Genomic DNA, 20,646 nt, shown 5'->3' on the forward strand with positions numbered 1-20,646 from the left:
TCAGCCACCAGCGCTGTGTCATCAGCGAACAACAACTGACTCACTTCCCAAGCTCTCTCATCCCCAACAGACTTCATACTTGCCCCTCTTTCCAAAACTCTTGCACTTACCTCCCTAACAACCCCATCCATAAACAAATTAAACAACCATGGAGACATCACACACCCCTGCCGCAAACCTACATTCACTGAGAACCAATCACTTTCCTCTCTTCCTACACGTACACATGCCTTACATCCTCGATAAAAACTTTTCACTGCTTCTAACAACTTTCCTCCCACACCATATATTCTTAATACCTTCCATAGAGCATCTCTATCAACTCTATCATATGCCCTCTCCAGATCCATAAATGCTACATACAAATCCATTTGCTTTTCTAAGTATTTCTCACATACATTCTTCAAAGCAAAAACCTGATCAACACATCCTCTACCACTTCTGAAACCACACTGCTCTTCCCCAGTCTGATGCTCTGTAGACGCCTTCACCCTCTCAATCAATACCCTCCCGTATAATTTGCCAGGAATACTCAACAAACTTATACCTCTGTAATTTGAGCACTCACTCTTATCCCCTTTGCCTTTGTACAATGGCACTATGCACGCATTCCGCCAATCCTCAGGCACCTCACCATGAGTCATACATACATTAAATAACCTTACCAACCAGTCAATAATACAGTCACCCCCTTTTTTAATAAATTCCACTGCAATACCATGCAAACCTGCTGCCTTGCCGGCTTTCATCTTCCGCAAAGCTTTCACTAACTCTTCTCTGTTTACCAAATCATTTTCCCTAACCCTCTCACTTTGCACACCACCTCGACCAAAACACCCTATATCTGCCACTCTATCATCAAACACATTCAACAAACCTTCGAAATACTCACTCCATCTCCTTCTCACATCACCACTACTTGTTATCACCTCCCCATTTGCGCCCTTCACTGAAGTTCCCATTTGCTCCCTTGTCTTACACACTTTATTTACCTCCTTCCAGAACATCTTTTTATTCTCCCTAAAATTTAATGATACTCTCTCACCCCAACTCTCATTTGCACTTTTTTTCACCTCTTACACCTTTCTCTTGACCTCCTGTCTCTTTCTCCCACTCAATTGCATTTTTTCCCTGCAAAAATCGTCCAAATGCCTCTCTCTTCTCTTTCACTAATACTCTTACTTCTGCATCCCACCACTCACTACCCTTTCTAATCAACCCACCTCCCACTCTTCTCATGCCACAAGCATCTTTTGCGCAATCCATCACTGATTCCCTAAATACATCCCATTCCTCGCTGATGATACAGCGGTGGTGGCTGATTCATGTGAGAAACTGCAGAAGCTGGTGACTGAGCTTGGTAAAGTGTGTGAAAAAAGAAAGTTAAGAGTAAATGTGAATAAGAGCAAGGTTATTAGGTACAGTAGGGTTGAGGGTCAATTCAATTGGGATGTGAGTTTGAATGGAGAAAAACTGGAGGAAGTGAAGTGTTTTAGATATCTGGGAGTGGATCTGGCAGCGGATGGAACCATGGAAACGGAAGTGGATCATAGGGTGGGGGAGGGGGCGAAAATCCTGGGAGCCTTGAAGAATGTGTGGAAGTCGAGAACATTATCTCGGAAAGCACAAATATGTATGTTTGAAGGAATAGTGGTTCCAACAATGTTGTATGGTTGCGAGGCGTGGACTATGGATAGAGTTGTGCGCAGGAGGATGGATGTGCTGGAAATGAGATGTTTGAGGACATTGTGTGGTGTGAGGTGGTTTGATCGAGTAAGTAACGTATGGGTAAGAGAGATGTGTGGAAATAAAAAGAGCGTGGTTGAGAGAGCAGAAGAGGGTGTTTTGAAATGGTTTGGTCACATGGAGAGAATGAGTGAGGAAAGATTGACCAAGAGGATATATGTGTCGGAGGTGGAGGGAACGAGGAGAAGAGGGAGACCAAATTGGAGGTGGAAAGATGGAGTGAAAAAGATTTTGTGTGATCGGGGCCTGAACATGCAGGAGGGTGAAAGGAGGGCAAAGAATAGAGTGAATTGGAACGATGTTGTACACCGGGGTTGACGTGCTGTCAGTGGATTGAATCAAGGCATGTGTATGGGGGTGGGTTGGGCCATTTCTTTCGTCTGTTTCCTTGCGCTACCTCGCAAACGCGGGAGACAGCGACAAAGCAAAAAAAAAAAAAAAAAAAATATATATATATATATATATATATATATATATATATATATATATATATATATATATATATGTATATATATATATATATATATATATATATATATATATATATATGCAGTGGAATTTATTAAAAAAGGGGGTGACTGTATTATTGACTGATTGGTAAGGTTATTTAATGTATGTATGACTCATGGTGAGGTGCCTGAGGATTGGCGGAATGCGTGCATATTGCCATTGTACAAAGGCAAAGGGGATAAGAGTGAGTGCTCAAATTACAGAGGTACAAGTTTGTTGAGTATTCCTGGTAAATTATATGGGAGGGTATTGATTGAGAGGGTGAAGGCATGTACAGAGCATCAGATTGGGGAAGAGCAGTGTGGTTTCAGAAGTGTTAGAGGATGTGTTGATCAGGTGTTTGCTTTGAAGAATGTATGTGAGAAATACTTAGAAAAGCAAATGGATTTGTATGTAGCATTTATGGATCTGGAGAAGGTATATGATAGAGTTGATAGAGATGCTCTGTGGAAGGTATTATGAATATATGGTGTGGGAGGCAAGTTGTTAGAAGCAGTGAAAAGGTTTTATCGAGGATGTAAGGCATGTGTACGTGTAGGAAGAGAGGAAAGTGATTGGTTCTCAGTGAATGTAGGTTTGCGGCAGGGGTGTGTGATGTCTCCATGGTTGTTTAATTTGTTTATGGATGGGGTTGTTAGGGAGTTGAATGCAAGAGTTTTGGAAAGAGGGGCAAGTATGAAGTGTGTTGTGGATGAGAGACCTTGGGAAGTGAGTCAGTTGTTGTTCGCTGATTATGCAGCGCTGGTGGCTGATTCCTGTGAGAAACTGCAGAAGCTGGTGACTGAGTTTGGTAAAGTGTGTGAAAGAAGAAAGTTAAGAGTAAATGTGAATAACAGCAAGGTTATTAGGTACTCTAGGGTTGAGGGTCAAGTCAATTGGGAGGTAAGTTTGAATGGAGAAAAACTGGAGGAAGTAAAGTGTTTTAGATATATGGGAGTGGATCTGGCAGCGGATGGAACCATGGAAACGGAAGTGGATCATAGGGTGGAGGAGGGGGCGAAAATTCTGGGAGCCTTAAAGAATGTGTGGAAGTCGAGAAATTATCTCGGAGAGCAAAAATGGGTATGTTTGAAGGAATAGTGGTTCCAACAATGTTGTATGGTTGCGAGGCGTGGGCTATGGATAGAGTTGTGCGCAGGAGGATGGATATGCTGGAAATGAGCTGTTTGAGGACAATGTGTGGTGTGAGATGGTTTGATCGAGTAAGTAACGTAAGTGTAAGAGAGATGTGTGGAAATAAAAAGATCGTGGTTGAAAGAGCAGAAGAGGGTGTTTTGAAATGGTTTGGGCACATGGAGAGAATGAGTGAGGAAAGATTGACCAAGAGGATATATGTGTCGGAAGTGGAGGGAACGAGAAGAAGTGGGAGACCAAATTGGAAGTGGAAAGATGGAGTGAAAAAGATTTTGTCTGATCGGGGCCTGAACATGCAGGAGGGTGAATGGAGGGCAAGGAATAGAGTGAATTGGATCGATGTGGTATACCGGGGTTGACGTGCTGTCAGTGGATTGAATCAGGGCATGTGAAGCGTCTGGGGTAAACCATGGAAAGCTGTGTAGGTATGTATATTTGCGTGTGTGGACGTATGTATATACATGTGTATGGGGGTGTGTTGGGCCATTTCTTTCGTCTGTTTCCTTGCGCTACCTCGCAAACGCGGGAGACAGCGACAAAGCAAAAAAAAAAAATATATATATATATATATATATATATATATATATATATATATATATATATATATATATATATATATATATATATATATATATACGAACGAAGTTGATAGAGTTGCTCTGTGGAAGGTATTAGAAATATACCGTGTGTGAGGGAAGTTGCTAGAGGCAGTGCAAAGATTTTATCGAGGATGTAATGCGTGTATATGAGTAGGAAGAGAGGAAAGTTTTTGATTCTCAGAGAATTTTGGTTTGGTAGCGGGCTGAAAGAGTTGTTGGGCAAATACTTTCCAAAGGCCCTTACACCCTCTTCGCATGAGAAGTATGGCTACACCGGTAATTTCGCAACAGGCGCACATAGGCAGCAGATAGCATTTTACCGAACAAAGTGCTTAGGAACGCGTACCTTCATAGAACATACAAACCTCCAACAGCCAAGATCGAACCTGGGACTCCTGTGCAACAGGCGGGAATGCTACCACGAGGCTCTGGGCTTGTTTAATCGGAAAATTTATTCGAATACTATGTACTCGAATACCCTTCGTGTCACTTTGGTGAGCAACGGGGTTTACACCAGTCATTTCCCAAAAGTTGCACATAGCCAGCAAATAGCAATCTACCGAAACTAACTATACAACACGGTGGTATATCAATACGAAAAAAGAGCATAGGAACGCGGACGTATACTTATGTGTATCTCTCTTTTTATACTAGGTATACCCAATCACCAGTCCATTTTCAGCACACAAATCTACTAGCTCTTCACCATTTCCATTTACAACACTGAACACCGCATTTACACTAAATATTCCCTTAACTGCCACATTACTCAGCATTCAAATCACCCATCACTATAGCCCGGTCTCGTGCGTCAAAACTACGAACACACTCAGTCAGTTGCTCCGAAAACACTTGCCTCTCATAATCTTTCTTCTCATGCCCAGATGAATATCCACCAATAATCACCCACCTTTGTCCATCTACTTTCAGTTTTACTCATATCAATCTGGAGTTTACTTTCTTACATTCTATCACATACTCCCACCACTCCTGTTTCAGGAGTAGTGCTACTCCTTCCCTTGCACTTGTCCTCTCACTAACACCTGAATTTGCTCCCAAAACATTCCCAAACCACTCTTCCCCTTTACCCTTGAGCTTCGTTTCACTCAGAGCCAAAACATCCAGGTTCCTTTCCTCAAACATACTACCTATCTCTCCTTTTTTCTCATCTAGGTTACATCCACACACATTCAGATACCCCAATCTGAGCTTCGAGGAGAATGAGCACCCCCGCGTGACTCCTTCTTCTGTTTCCCCTTTTAGAAAGTTAAAATACAAGAAGGAGAGGGATTCTAGCCCCCGCTCACGTCCCCTTTAGTCGACTTCTACGAAACGTAAGGAATGTGTGGGAAGTATTCTTTCTCCCCCATCTCCAGGGATATATATATATATATATATATATATATATATATATTTTTTTTTTTCTTTTTTTTTGCTCAGTCGCTGTCTCCCGCGTTTGCGAGGGAGCGCAAGGAAACAGACGAAAGAAATGGCCCGAAAACCACCACCATACACAATGTATATATATACACGTCCACACACGCAAATATACATACCTATACATCTCAATGTACACATATATATACACACACAGACACATACATATATACCCATGAACAAAATTCACACTGTCTGCCTTTATTCATTTCCATCGCCACCTCTACACACATGGAATACCATTCCCCTCCCCCCTCATGTGTGCGAAGTAGCACTAGGAAAAGACAACAAAGGCCCCATTCCTTCACACTCAGTCTCTAGCTGTCATGCAATAATGCCCGAAACCACAGCTCCCTTTCCACATCCAAGCCCCACAAAACATTCCATGGTTTACCCCAGACGCTTCACATGCCCTGATTCAATCCACTGACAGCACGTAAACCCAGGTATACCACATCGATCCAATTCACTCTATTCCTTGCCCTCCTTTCACCCTCCTGCATGTTCAGGCCCCGATCACACAAAATCATTTTCACTCCATCTTTCCACCTCCAATTTGGTATCCCACTTCTCCTCGTTCCCTCCACCTCCGACACATATATCCTCTTGGTCAATCTTTCCTCACTCATTCTCTCCATGTGCCCAAACCATTTCAAAACACCCTCTTCTGCTCTCTCAACCACGCTCTTTTTATTTCCACACATCTCTCTTACCCTTACATTACCTACACGATCAAACCAACTCACACCACACAGTGTCCTCAAACATCTCATTTCCAGCACATCCACCCTCCTGCGCACAACTCTATCCATAACCCACGCCTCGCAACCATACAACATTGTTGGAACCACTGTTCCTTCAAACATACCCATTTTTGCTTTCCGAGATAATGTTCTCGACTTCCACATATTCTTCAAGGCTCCCAGGATTTTCGCCCCCTCCCCCACCCTATGATTCAATTCCGCTTCCATGGTTCCATCCGCTGCCAGATCCACTACCAGATATCTAAAACACTTTACTTCATCCAGTTTTTCTCCATTCAAACTTACCTCCCAATTGACTTGACCCTCAACCCCACTGTACCTAATAACCTTGCTCTTATTCACATTCACTCTTAACTTTCTTCTTTCAACCACTTTACGAAACTCAGTCACCAGCTTCTGCAGTTTCTCACATGAATCAGCCACCAGCGCTGTATCATCAGCGAACAACAACTGACTCACTTCCCAAGCTCCCTCATCCACATCATACTTCATACTTGCCCCTCTTTCCAAAACTCTTGCATTCACCTCCCTAACAACCCCATCCATAAACAAATTAAACAACCATGGAGACATCACACACCCCTGCCGCAAACCTACATTCACTGAGAACCAATCACTTTCCTGTCTTCCTACACGTACACATGCCTTACATCTTCGATAAAAACTTTATATATATATATATATATATATATATATATATATATATATATATATATATATATATATATATATATATATATATATATATATATATATATATATATGTATATATATATATATATATATATATATATATATATATATATATATATATATATATATATATATATATACATATGTATATATATATATATATATATATATATATATATATATATATATATATATATATATATATATATATATATATATATATATATATATATATATATATATCTTTTCTTTTCTTTCATACTATTCGCCATTTCCCGCATTAGCGAGGTAGCGTTAAGAACAGAGGACTGGGCCTTTGAGGGAATATCCTCACCTGGACCCCTTCTCCGTTCCTTCTTTTGGAGAAAAAAAAAATAAATGAGAGGGGAGGATTTCCAGCCCCCCGCTCCCTATATATATATATATATATATATATATATACATATATATATATATATATATATATATATATATATATATATATATATATATATATATATATATATATATATATATATATATATACATATATATATATATATATATATATATTTATATATATAGATATATATATATATATATATATATATATATATATATATATGTATATATATATATATATATATATATATATATATATATATATATATATATATATATATATATATATATATATATATATATATATATATATATATATATTTTTTTTTTTTTTTTTTATACTTTGTCGCTGTCTCCCGCGTTTGCGAGGTAGCGCAAGGAAACAGACGAAAGAAATGGCCCAACCCCCCCCATACACATGTATATACATACGTCCACACACGCAAATATACACACCTACACAGCTTTCCATGGTTTACCCCAGACGCTTCACATGCCTTGATTCAATCCACTGACAGCACGTCAACCCCGGTATACCACATCGCTCCAATTCAATCTGTTCCTTGCCCTCCTTTCATCCTCCTGCATGTTCAGGCCCCGATCACACAAAATCTTTTTCACTCCATCTTTCCACCTCCAATTTGGTCTCCCTCTTCTCCTCGTTCCCTCCACCTCCGACACATATATCCTCTTGGTCAATCTTTCCTCACTCATTCTCTCCATGTGCCCAAACCACTTCAAAACACCCTCTTCTGCTCTCTCAACCACGCTCTTTTTATTTTCACACATCTCTCTTACCCTTACGTTACTCACTCGATCAAACCACCTCACACCACACATTGTCATCAAACATATCATTTCAAGCACATCCATCCTCCTGCGCACAACTCTATCCATAGCCCACGCCTCGCAACCATACAACATTGTTGGAACCACTATTCCTTCAAACATACCCATTTTTGCTTTCCGAGATAATGTTCTCGACTTCCACACATTCTTCAAGGCCCCCAGAATTTTCGCCCCCTCCCCCACCCTATGATCCACTTCCGCTTCCATGGTTCCATCCGCTGCCAGATCCACTCCCAGATATCTAAAACACTTTACTTCCTCCAGTTTTTCTCCATTCAAACTCACCTCCCAATTGACTTGACCCTCAACCCTACTGTACCTAATAACCTTGCTCTTATTCACATATATATATATATATATATATATATATATATATATATATATATATATATATATATATATATATATATATATATATATATATATATATATATATATATATATATATATATATATATATATATATATATATATATATATATATATATATATATATATATATATATATATATATATATATATATATATATATATATATATATATATATATATATATATATATATATATAAATATCACACACCCCTGCCGCAAACCTACATTCACTGAGAACCAATCACTTTCCTCTCTTCCTACACGTACACATGCCTTACATCCTCGATAAAAACTTTTCACTGCTTCTAACAACTTTCCTCCCTCACCATATATTCTTAATACCTTCCAAAGAGCATCTCTATCAACTCTATCATATGCCTTCTCCAGATCCATAAATGGTACATACAAATCCATTTGCTTTTCTAAGTATTTCTCACATACATTCTTCAAAGCAAACTCCTGATCCACACATCCTCTACCACTTCTGAAACCACACTGCTCTTCCCCAATCTGATGCTCTGTACATGCCTTCACCCTCTCAATCAATACCCTCCCATATAATTTACCAGGAATACTCAACAAACTTATACATCTGTAATTTGTTTATGGAGGGGGTTGTTAGGGAGGTAAATGCAAGAGTTTTGGAAAGAGGGGCAAGTATGAAGTCTGTTGGGGATGAGAGAGCTTGGGAAGTGAGTCAGTTGTTGTTCGCTTATGATACAGCGCTGGTGGCTGATTCATGTGAGAAACTGCAGAAGCTGGTGACTGAGTTTGGTAAAGTGTGTGAAAGAAGAAAGTTAAGAGTAAATGTGAATAAGAGCAGTAGGGTTGAGGGTCAAGTCAATTGGGAGGTGAGTTTGAATGGAGAAAAACTGGAGGAAGTGAAGTGTTCTAGATATCTGGGAGTGGATCTGGCAGCGGATGGAACCATGGAAGCGGAAGTGGATGATAGGGTGCGGGAGGGGGCGAAAATTCTGGGGGCCTTGAAGAATGTGTGGAAGTCGAGAACATTATCTCGGAAAGCAAAAATGTGTATGTATGAAGGAATAGTGGTTCCAACAATGTTGTATGGTTGCGAGGCGTGGGCTATGGATAGAGTTGTGCGCAGGAGGATGGATGTGCTGGAAATGAGATGTTTGAGGACAATGTGTGGTGTGAGGTGGTTTGATCGAGTGAGTAACGTAAGGGTAAGAGAGATGTGTGGAAATAAAAAGATCGTGGTTGAGAGAGCAGAAGAGGGTGTTTTGAAGTGGTTTGGGCACATGGAGATGATGAGTGAGGAAAGATTGACCAAGAGGATATATGTGTCGGAGGTGGAGGGATCAAGGAGAAGAGTGAGACCAAATTGGAGGTGGAAAGATGGAGTGAAAAAGATTTTGTGTGATCGGGGCCTGAACATGCAGGAGGGTGAAAGGAGGGCAAGGAATAGAGTGAATTGGAGCGATGTGGTATACCGTGGTTGACGTGCTGTCAGTGGATTGAATCAAGGCATGTGAAGCGTCTCGGGTAAGCCATGGAAAGCTGTGTAGGTATGTATATTTGCGTGTGTGGACGTATGTATATACATGTGTATGGGGGGGGTTGGGCCATTTCTTTCGTCTGTTTCCTTGCGCTACCTCGCAAACGCGGGAGACAGCGACAAAGTATAAAAAAAAAAAAATATAAATATATATATATATATATATATATATATATATATATATATATATATATATATATATATATATATATATATATATATATATATATATATATATATATGTATATATATATGTGGCAGTTGAGGGAATAATTGGTATACATGGGGTGTTCAGTGTTGTAAATGGAAATGGTGAAGAGCTTGTAGATTTATTTGCTGAAAAAGGACTGATGATTGGGAATACCTGGTTTAAAAAGCGAGATATACTTATGTAAGTAGGAGAGATGGCCAGAGAGCGTTATTGCATTACGTGTTAATTGACAGGCGTGCGAAAGAGAGACTTTTGGATGTTAATGTGCTGAGAGGTGTAACTGGAGGGATGTCTGATCATTATCTTGTGGAGGCAAAGGTGAAGATTTGTATGGGTTTTTAGAAAAGAAGAGTGAATGTTTGGGTGAAGAGGGTGGTGAGAGTAAGTGAGCTTGGGAAGGAGACCTGTGTGAGGAAGTACCAGGAGAGACTGAGTACAGAATGGAAAAAGGTGAGAACAATGGAAGTAAGGGGAGTGGGGGAGGAATGGGATGTATTTAGGGAATCAGTGATGGATTGCGCAAAAGATGCTTGTGGCATGAGAAGAGTAGGAGGTGGGTTGATTATAAAGGGTAGTGAGTGGTGGGATGAAGAAGTAAGAGTATTAGTGAAAGAGAAGAGAGAGGCATTTGGACGATTTTTGCAGGGAAAAAATGCAATTGAGTGGGAGATGTATAAAAGAAAGAGACAGGAGTTCAAGAGAAAGGTGCAAGAGGCGAAAAAAAGGGCAAATGAGAGTTGGGGTGAGAGAGTATCATTAAATTTTAGGGAGAATAAAAAGATGTTCTGGAAGGAGGTAAATAAAGTGCGTAAGACAAGGGAGCAAATGGGAACTTCAGTGAAGGGCGCAAATGGGGAGGTGATAACAAGTAGTGGTGATGTGAGAAGGAGATGGAGTGAGTATTTTGAAGGTTTGTTGAATGTGTTTGATGATAGAGTGGCAGATATAGGGTGTTTTGGTCGAGGTGGTGTGCAAAGTGAGAGGGTTAGGGAAAATGATTTGGTAAACAGAGAAGAGGTAGTGAAAGATTTGCGGAAGATGAAAGCCGGCAAGGCAGCAGGTTTGGATGTTATTGCAGTGGAATTTATTAAAAAAGGGGGTGACTGTATTGTTGACTGGTTGGTAAGGTTATTTAATGTATGTATGACTCATGGTGAGGTGCCTGAGGATTGGCGGAATGCGTGCATAGTGCCATTGTACAAAGGCAAAGGGGATAAGAGTGAGTGCTCAAATTACAGAGGTATAAGTTTGTTGAGTATTCCTGGTAAATTATATGGGAGGGTATTGATTGAGAGGGTGAAGGCATGTACAGAGCATCAGATTGGGGAAGAGCAGTGTGGTTTCAGAAGTGGTAGAGGATGTGTGGATCAGGTGTTTGCTTTGAAGAATGTATGTGTGAAATACTTAGAAAAGCAAATCGATTTGTATGTAGCATTTATGGATCTGGAGAAGGCATATGATAGAGTTGATAGAGATGCTCTGTGGAAGGTATTAAGAATATATGGTTTGGGAGGAAAGTTGTTAGAAGCAGTGAAAAGTTTTTATCGAGGATGTAAGGCATGTGTACGTGTAGGAAGAGAGGAAAGTGATTGGTTCTCAGTGAATGTAGGTTTGCGGCAGGGGTGTGTGATGTCTCCCTGGTTGTTTAATTTGTTTATGGATGCGTTTGTTAGGGAGGTAAATGCAAGAGTTTTGGAAAGAGGGGCAAGTATGAAGTCTGTTGGGGATGAGAAAGCTTGGGAAGTGAGTCAGTTGTTGTTCGCTGATGATACAGCGCTGGTGGCTGATTCATGTGAGAAACTGCAGAAGCTGGTGACTGAGTTTGGTAAAGTGTGTGGAAGAAGAAAGTTAAGAGTAAATGTGAAAAAGAGCAAGGTTATTAGGTATAGTAGGGTTGAGGGTCAAGTCAATTGGGAGGTGAGTTTGAATGGAGAAAAACTGGAGGAAGTGAAGTGTTTTAGATATCTGGGAGTGGATCTGGCAGCGGATGGAACCATGGAAGCGGAAGTGGATCATAGGGTGGGGGAGGGGGCGAAAATTCTGGGGGCCTTGAAGAATGTGTGGTAGTCGAGAACATTATATCGGAAAGCAAAAATGAGTATGTTTGAAGGAATAGTGGTTCCAACAATGTTGTATGGTTGCGAGGCGTGGGCTATGGATAGAGTTGTGCGCAGGAGGATGGATGTGCTGGAAATGAGATGTTTGAGGACAATGTGTGGTGTGAGGTGGTTTGATCGAGTGAGTAACGTAAGGGTGAGAGAGATGTGTGGAAATAAAAAGAGCGTGGTTGAGAGAGCAGAAGAGGGTGTTTTGAAGTGGTTTGGGCACATGGAGAGAATTAGTGAGGAAAGATTGACCAAGAGGATATATGTGTCGGAGGTGGAGGGAGCGAGGAGAAGAGGGAGACCAAATTGGAGGTGGAAAGATGGAGTGAAAAAGATTTTGTGTGATCGGGGCCTGAACATGCAGGAGGGTGAAAGGAGGGCAAGGAATAGAGTAAATTGGAGCGATGTGGTATACCGTGGTTGACGTGCTGTCAGTGGATTGAATCAAGGCATGTGAAACGTCTGGGGTAAACCATGGAAAGCTGTGTAGGTGTGTATATTTGCGTGTGTGGACGTATGTATATACATGTGTGTGTGTGTGGGGGGGGGGGGGTAGGGCCATTTCTTTCGTCTGTTTCCTTGCGCTACCTCGCAAACGCGGGAGACAGCGACAAAGTATAATAAAAAAATATAATAAAAATATATATATATATATATATATATATATATATATATATATATATATATATATATATATATATATATATATATATATATATATATATATATATATATATATATATATATATATATATATATATATATATATATATATATATATATATATATATATATATATATATATATATATATATATATATATATATATATATATATATATATATATATATATATATATATGTATATATATATATATATATATACTCATATATAAATATTAAAACGTAATACTAAAACTTACAAGCGAACACGTAATGGAAAAACTGTAAAAGAAAACTCGCTGTTTCAAGACGAGCTCGAAAGTTGTTTGGAGCCGACTAATGAAAGAAGAAAAAGCATTAATGATATAAAGTCTTATTATTTGGAAATTCTCGGACATAATAGATTCTTTGATGATGGAGTCATAAACCACATATAGAAAACAATGTTGACTTTGTTTTCAGTAGCAATATCGTATCGATAGTATCTCTGTGATGAAGGTCAAGCCAGCTAGGATGTGGCCCAGAAGGAGGAGCATGAGGGGCCCCTGAGTGTGGATGATGGTGAGGGCTTTGCTGCTTTTACTGCTGCCAGTTGGCGACTCATTCCTGGCATGCCCCGATTTCTCCTCCTCCTCGTCCTGCGACCTCTCCCGCCGCTTCATTTGGCCATCTCTCCGGGCTTCATCCACAGTGTCTTCCGTCCACTTGTCGTATAATCCGGCCTGGGATGGATATGGATAATCAGTAAATGACAAGTTTACGTGTGTTACATGATCATGTCCTTTGATCTTGAGGGAGAGACTTCATAAACTGGAATGTATTAAAAAAGGGGGTGACTGTATTGTTGACCGGTTGGTAAGGTTATTAGATGTATGTATGATTCGTGGTGAGGTCCCTGAGGATTGGCAGAATGCTTACATAGTGCCATTATACAAAGGCAAAGGGGATAAGAGTGAGTGCTCAAATTACAGAGGTATAAGTTTGTTGAGTATTCCTGGTAAATTATATGGGAGGGTATTGATTGAGAGGGTGAAGACATGGACAGAGCATCAGATTGGGGAAGAGCAGTGTGGGTTCAGAAGTGGTAGAGGATGTATGGATCAGGTGTTTGCTTTGAAGAATGTATGTGAGAAATACTTAGAAAAACAAATAGATTTGTATGTAGCATTTATGGATCTGGAGAAGGCATATGATAGAGTTGATAGAGATGCTCTGTGGAAGGTATTAAGAATATATGGTGTGGGAGGCAAGTTCTTAGAAGCAGTGAAAAGTTTTTATCGAGGATGTAAGGCATGTGTACGTGTAGGAAGAGAGGAAAGTGATTAGTTCTCAGTGAATGTAGGTTTGCGGCATGGGTGTGTGATGTCTCCATAGTTGTTTAATTTGTTTATGGATGGGGTTGTTAGGGAGGTGAATGCAAGAGTTTTGGAAAGAGGGGCAAGTATGAAGTCTGTTGTGGATGAGAGAGCTTGGGAAGTGAGTCAGTTGTTGTTCGCTGATGATACAGCGCTGTTGGCTGATTCATGTGAGAAACTGCAGAAGCTGGTGACTGAGTTTGGTAAAGTGTGTGAAAGAAGAAAGTTAAGAGTAAAGGTTATTAGGTGCAGTAGGGTTGAGGGTCAAGTCAATTGGGAGGAAAGTTTGAATGGAGAAAAACTGGAGGAAGTAAATTGTTTTAGATATCTGGGAGTGGATCTGGCAGCGGATGGAACCATGGAAGCGGAAGTGAATCATATGGTAGGGGAGGGGACAAAAATTCTGGGAGCATTGAAGAATGTGTGGAAGTCGAGAACATTATGTCGGAAAACAAAAATGGGTATGTTTGAAGGAATAGTGGTTCCAACAATGTTGTATGGTTGCGAGGCGTGGGCTATGGATAGAGTTGTGTGCAGGAGGGTGGATGTGCTGGAAATGAGATGTTTGAGGACAATATGTGGTGTGAGGTGGTTTGATCGAGTAAGTAATGTAAGGGTAAGAGAGATGTGTGGAAATAAAAAGAGTGTGGTTAAGAGAGCAGAAGAGGGTGTATTGAAATGGTTTGGTCACATGGAGAGAATGAGTGAGGAAAGACTGACAAAGAGGATATATGTGTCAGAGGTGGAGGGAACGAGGAGAAGTGGGAGACCAAATTTTAGGTCGGAAGATGGAGGGAAAAAGTTTTTGAGTGATCGGGGCCTGAACATGCATGAGGGTGAAAGGCGTGCAAGGAATAGAGTGAAATGGGACGATATGGTATACCGGGGTCGACGTGCTGTCAGTAGATTGAACCAGGGCATGTGAAGCGTCTGGGGTAAACCATGGAAAGTTGTGTGGGGCCTGGATGTGGAAAGGGAGCTGTGGTTTCGGTGCATTATTACATGACAGCTAGAGACTGAGTGTGAACGAATGTGGCCTTTGGTGTCTTTTCCGAGCGCTACCTCGCACACATGAGGGGGGAGGGGGTTGTTATTCCATGTGTGGCGGGGTGGCGATGGGAACAAATAAAGGCAAACAGTGTGAATTATGTACATGTGTATATATGTATGTGCCTGTGTGTGTATATATATATATGTACATTGAGATGTATAGGTATGTATATTTGTGTGTGTGGACGTGTATGTATATACATGTGTATGCGGGCGGGTTGGGCCATTCTTTCGTCTGTTTCCTTGCGCTACCTCGCTAACGCGGGAGACAGCGACAAAGGAAAATAAATAAATAATAAATAAATATATATATATATATATATATATATATATATATATATATATATATATATATATATATATATATATATATATATATGTATATATAGACAGCGACAAAGCAAATTGAATAAAAAAAAAAAAAATATATATATATATATATATATATATATATATATATATATATATATATATATATATATATATATATATATATATATATATATATATATATATATATATATATATATATATATATATATATATATATATATATATATATATATATATATCATAGGGTGGGGGAGGGGGCGAAAATTCTGGGGGCCTTGAAGAATGTGTGGAAGTCGAGAACATTATCTCGGAAAGCAAAAATGGGTATGTTTGAAGGAATAGTGGTTCCAACAATGTTTTATGGTTGCGAGGCGTGGGCTATGGATAGAGTTGTGCGCAGGAGGATGGATGTGCTTGAAATGAGATGTTTGAGGACAATGTGTGGTGTGAGGTGGTTTGATCGAGTGAGTAACGTAAAGGTAAGAGAGATGTGTGGAAATAAAAAGAGCGTGGTTGAGAGAGCAGAAGAGGGTGTTTTGAAGTGGTTTGGGCACATGGAGAGGATGAGTGAGGAAAGATTGACCAAGAGGATATATGTGTCGGAGGTGGAGGGAGCAAGGAGAAGAGGGAGACCAAATTGGAGGTGGAAAGATGGAGTGAAAAAGATTTTGTGTGATCGGGGCCTGAACATGCAGGAGGGTGAAAGGAGGGCAAGGAATAGAGTGAATTGGAGCGATGTGGTATACCGGGGTTGACGTGCTGTCAGTGGATTGAATCAAGGCATGTGAAGCGTCTGGGGTAAACCATGGAAAGCTGTGTAGGTATGTATATTTGCGTGTGTGGACGTATGTATATACATGTGTATGGGGTGGGGGGGGTTGGGCCATTTCTTTCGTCTGTTTCCTTGCGCTACCTCGCAAACGCGGGAGACAGCGACAAAGTATAAAAAAAAAAAGAAAATATACATATTATTCATTCAATTTGCTTTGTCGCTGTCTCCCGCGTTAGCGAGGTAACTCAAGGAAACAGACGAAATAATGGCCCAAACCGCCCACATTTACCTATATATACACACACGTCCACACACGCAAATATACATATCTATACATCTCAACGTATACATATATATATATATATATATATACACACACAGACTTATAAATATATACACATGTACATAATTCATACTGTCTGCCTTTATTCATTCCCATCGTCACCCTGCCACACATGAAATAACAATCCCTTCCCCCTCATGTGCGCGAGGTAGCTCTAGGAAGACAACAAAGCTCCATTCGTTCACACCCAGTCTCTAGCTGTAACAGCTCCCTTTCCACTTCCAGGCCCGACAGAACTTTCCATGGTTTACTCCAGATGTTTCACATGTCCTGGTTCAATCCATTGACAGCACGTCGACCCCGGATACCACATCGTCCAAATTCACTCTATTCCTTGCACGCCTTTCCCCCTCCTGCATGTTCAGGCCCCGATCATTCAAAATCTTTTTCACTCTATCTTTCCACCACCAATTTGGTCTCCCAATTCTCATCATTCACTACACCTCTGACACATATATACTCTTGGTCAATCTTTCCTCACTCATTCTCTCCATGTGACCAAAACATTTCAAATCACCCTCTTCTAGTCTGTGAACCACACTGTTTTTATTACCACACATTTCTCTTACCCTTACATTACTTACTTGAGGAAACCACCTCACACCACATATTGTCATCAAACATCTCATTTCCAGCACATCCACCCTCCTGCGCACAACTCTATTCATAGCCCACGTCGCGCAACCATACAAAATTGTTCGAACCACTATTCCTTCAAGCATACCCATTTTTGCTTTTCGATATAATGTTCTCGACTTCCATACATTCTTAAGACTCCCAGAATTTTCGCCCTGTCCCAAACCCTATGATTCACTTCCGCTTCCATGGTTCCATCCGCTGCCAAATCCACTCCCAGATATCTAAAACACTTAACTTTCTCCAGTTTTTTTCACTCAAACTTACCTCCCAATTGACTTGACCCTCAACCCTACTGTAACTAATAACCGTGCTCTTATTCATATTTACTCTCAACTTTCTTCTTTCACACACTTTACCAAACTCAGTCACCAGCTTTTGCAGTTTCTCACATGAATCAGCCACCAGCGCTGTATCATCAGCGAACAACAACTGACTCACTTCCTAAGTTCCCTCATCCACAACAGACTACAAACTTGCCCCTCTTTCCAAAACCCTTGGATTCACCTCCCTAACAACCCCATCCACAAATAAATTAAACAACCATGGAGGCATCACACACCCCTGCCGCAAACCTACATTCACTGAGAACCAATCACTTTCTTTTCTTCCAACACGTACATATGCATTACATCCTCGATAAAAAGTCTTCACTGCTTCTTCTCCCACACCTTATATTCTTGATACCCACCACAGAGCATCTCTATCAACTCTATGATATGCCTTCTCCAGATCCATAAATGCTACATACAAATCCATTTGCTTTTCTAAGTATTTCTCGAATACATTCTTCAAAGCAAACACCTGATCCACACGTCCTTTACCACTTCTGAAACCAAACTGCTCTTCCACAATCTGATGCTCTGTACATTCCCTTACCCTCTCAATCAATACCCTACCATACAATTTACCAGGAATACTCAACAAACTTATACCTCTGTAATTTGAGCACTCATCTTTGTTCCCTTTGCCTTTGTACAATGGCACTATGGAAGCATTCCGCCAATCCTCAGGGACCTCACCATGAATCATACATTGATTAGATAACCTTACCTGTCAACAGTACAGTCACCCCCTTTTGTAATAAATTCCACTGCAATGCCATCCAAACCCGCTGCCTTGCCGGCTTTCATCCACCACAAAGCTTTTACTACCTCTTCTCTGTTTACGAATTCATCCTCCCTAACCCTCTCACTTTGCATACCACCTCGACCAAAAAACCCTATATCTGCCACTATATCATGAAACACATTCAACAAACCTTCAAAATTATCACTCCATCTCCTTCTCACATCACCACTACTTGTTATCACCTCCTCATTAGCCTCCTTCACCGAAGTTCCAATTATTGCCTTGTCTTACGCACTTTATTTACCTCCTTCCAAAACATCTTTTTTATCTCCATTAGATTTAATTGAACTCTCTCACCCCAACTCTCATTTGCCCTCTTTTTCACCTCTTGCACGTTTCTCTTGACCTCCTGCCTCTTTCTTTTATATATCTCCCACTCATTTGCATTATTTCCCTGCAAAAATCGTCCAAATGCCTCTCTTCTCTTTCACTAATAATCTTACTTCTTCATCCCACCACTCACAACCCTTTCTAATTTGCCCACCTCCCAAGCTTATAATGCCACAAGTATCTTTTGCGCAAGCCATCACTGCTTCCCTAAATACATCCCATTCCACCCCTACCCCCATTATGTCCTTTGTTCTCAACTTTTTCAATTCTGTCTTCAGTCTCTCCTGATACTTCATCTCAAAACTCTCCTTCCCAAGCTCACTTACTCTCACCACTCTCTTTACCCTTACATTCTCTCTTCTTTTCTGAAAAACCTCTACAAATCTTCACCTTCGCCTCCACAAGATAATAATCAAACATCCCTCCAGTTGCACCTCTCAGCATATTAACATCCAAAAGTCTCTCTTTCGCGCGCCTATCAATTAACACGTAATCCAATAACGCTCTCTTGCCATCTCTCCTACTTACATACGTATACCTATGTATATCTCTTTTTTTAAACCAGGTATTCCGATTCACCAGTCCTTTTTCAGCACACAAATCTACAACCTCTTCACAATTTCCATTAACAACACTGAGCACCCAATGTATACTAATTATTCCCTCAACTACCACATTACTGACCTTTGCATTGAAATCACCCATCACTATGACCTGGTCTCGTGCATCAAAACCACTGACACACTCATTCAGCTGCTCCCGAAACACTTACCTTCCATGATCTTTCTTCTCATGCCCAGGTGCATATGCACCAATAATCACCCATTTGTCTCCATCAACTTTCAATCGTACCCATATCAATTTCGAGTTTACTTTCTTACACTCTATCACATACTCCCACCACTCATGTTTCAGCAACAGTGCTATTCCTTCCCTTGCTCTTCTCCTCTCACTAACCCCTGACTTTACTCCCAAGACATTCCCAAACCACTCTTCCCCTTTACCCTTGAACTTCGTTTCACTCAGAGCCAAAACATCCAGGCTCCTTTCCTCAAACATACTAACTATCTGTCCTTTTCTCTCATCTTAGTTACATCCACACACATTTAGACAACCCAATCTGAGCCTTCGAGGAGGATGAGCACTCCCCATGTGACTCCTTCTTCTGTTTCCCCTTTTGGAAGTTGAAATACAAGGAAGGGTGGGTTTCTAGCCCCCCGCTATATATATATATATATATATATATATATATATATATATATATATATATATATATATATATATATATATATATATATTTTTTTTTTTTTTGCTTTGTCGCTGTCTCCCGCGTTTGCGAGGTAGCGCAAGGAAACAGACGAAAGAAATGGCCCAACCCAACCCCATACACATGCCTTGATTCAATCCACTGACAGCACGTCAACCCCGGTATACCACATCGCTCCAATTCACTCTATTCTTTGCCCTCCTTTCACCCTCCTGCATGTTCAGGCCCCGATCACACAAAATCTTTTTCACTCCATCTTTCCATCTCCAATTTGGTCTCCCTCTTCTCCTCGTTCCCTCCACCTCCGACACACATATCCTCTTGGTCAATCTTTCCTCACTCATTCTCTCCATGTGACCAAACCACTTCAAAACACCCTCTTCTGCTCTCTCAACCACGCTCTTTTTATTTCCACACATCTCTCTTACCCTTACGTTACTTACTCG

The 20,646-nt window shown here is 40.4% G+C and overlaps 1 protein-coding gene across 1 annotated transcript in view; it reads right to left on the minus strand.

Annotated features, from left to right (window-relative positions):
- Positions 1 to 13,367: 13,367 nt before the first annotated feature.
- LOC139763325 (ionotropic receptor 21a-like) overlaps positions 13,368 to 20,646 on the minus strand; it is a 638,186-nt gene continuing 630,907 nt past the window's right edge. Inside the window, exon 7 of the mRNA XM_071689347.1 lies at positions 13,368 to 13,705. Within this exon, the coding sequence (XP_071545448.1) occupies positions 13,442 to 13,705 (264 nt within the window). The 3' untranslated portion in view covers positions 13,368 to 13,441. The remainder of the gene's footprint in view (positions 13,706 to 20,646) is intronic.

The sequence above is a fragment of the Panulirus ornatus genome, chromosome 46 (genome assembly GCF_036320965.1).
Source record: "Panulirus ornatus isolate Po-2019 chromosome 46, ASM3632096v1, whole genome shotgun sequence".
NCBI classification, from domain to species: Eukaryota; Metazoa; Arthropoda; class Malacostraca; order Decapoda; family Palinuridae; genus Panulirus; species Panulirus ornatus.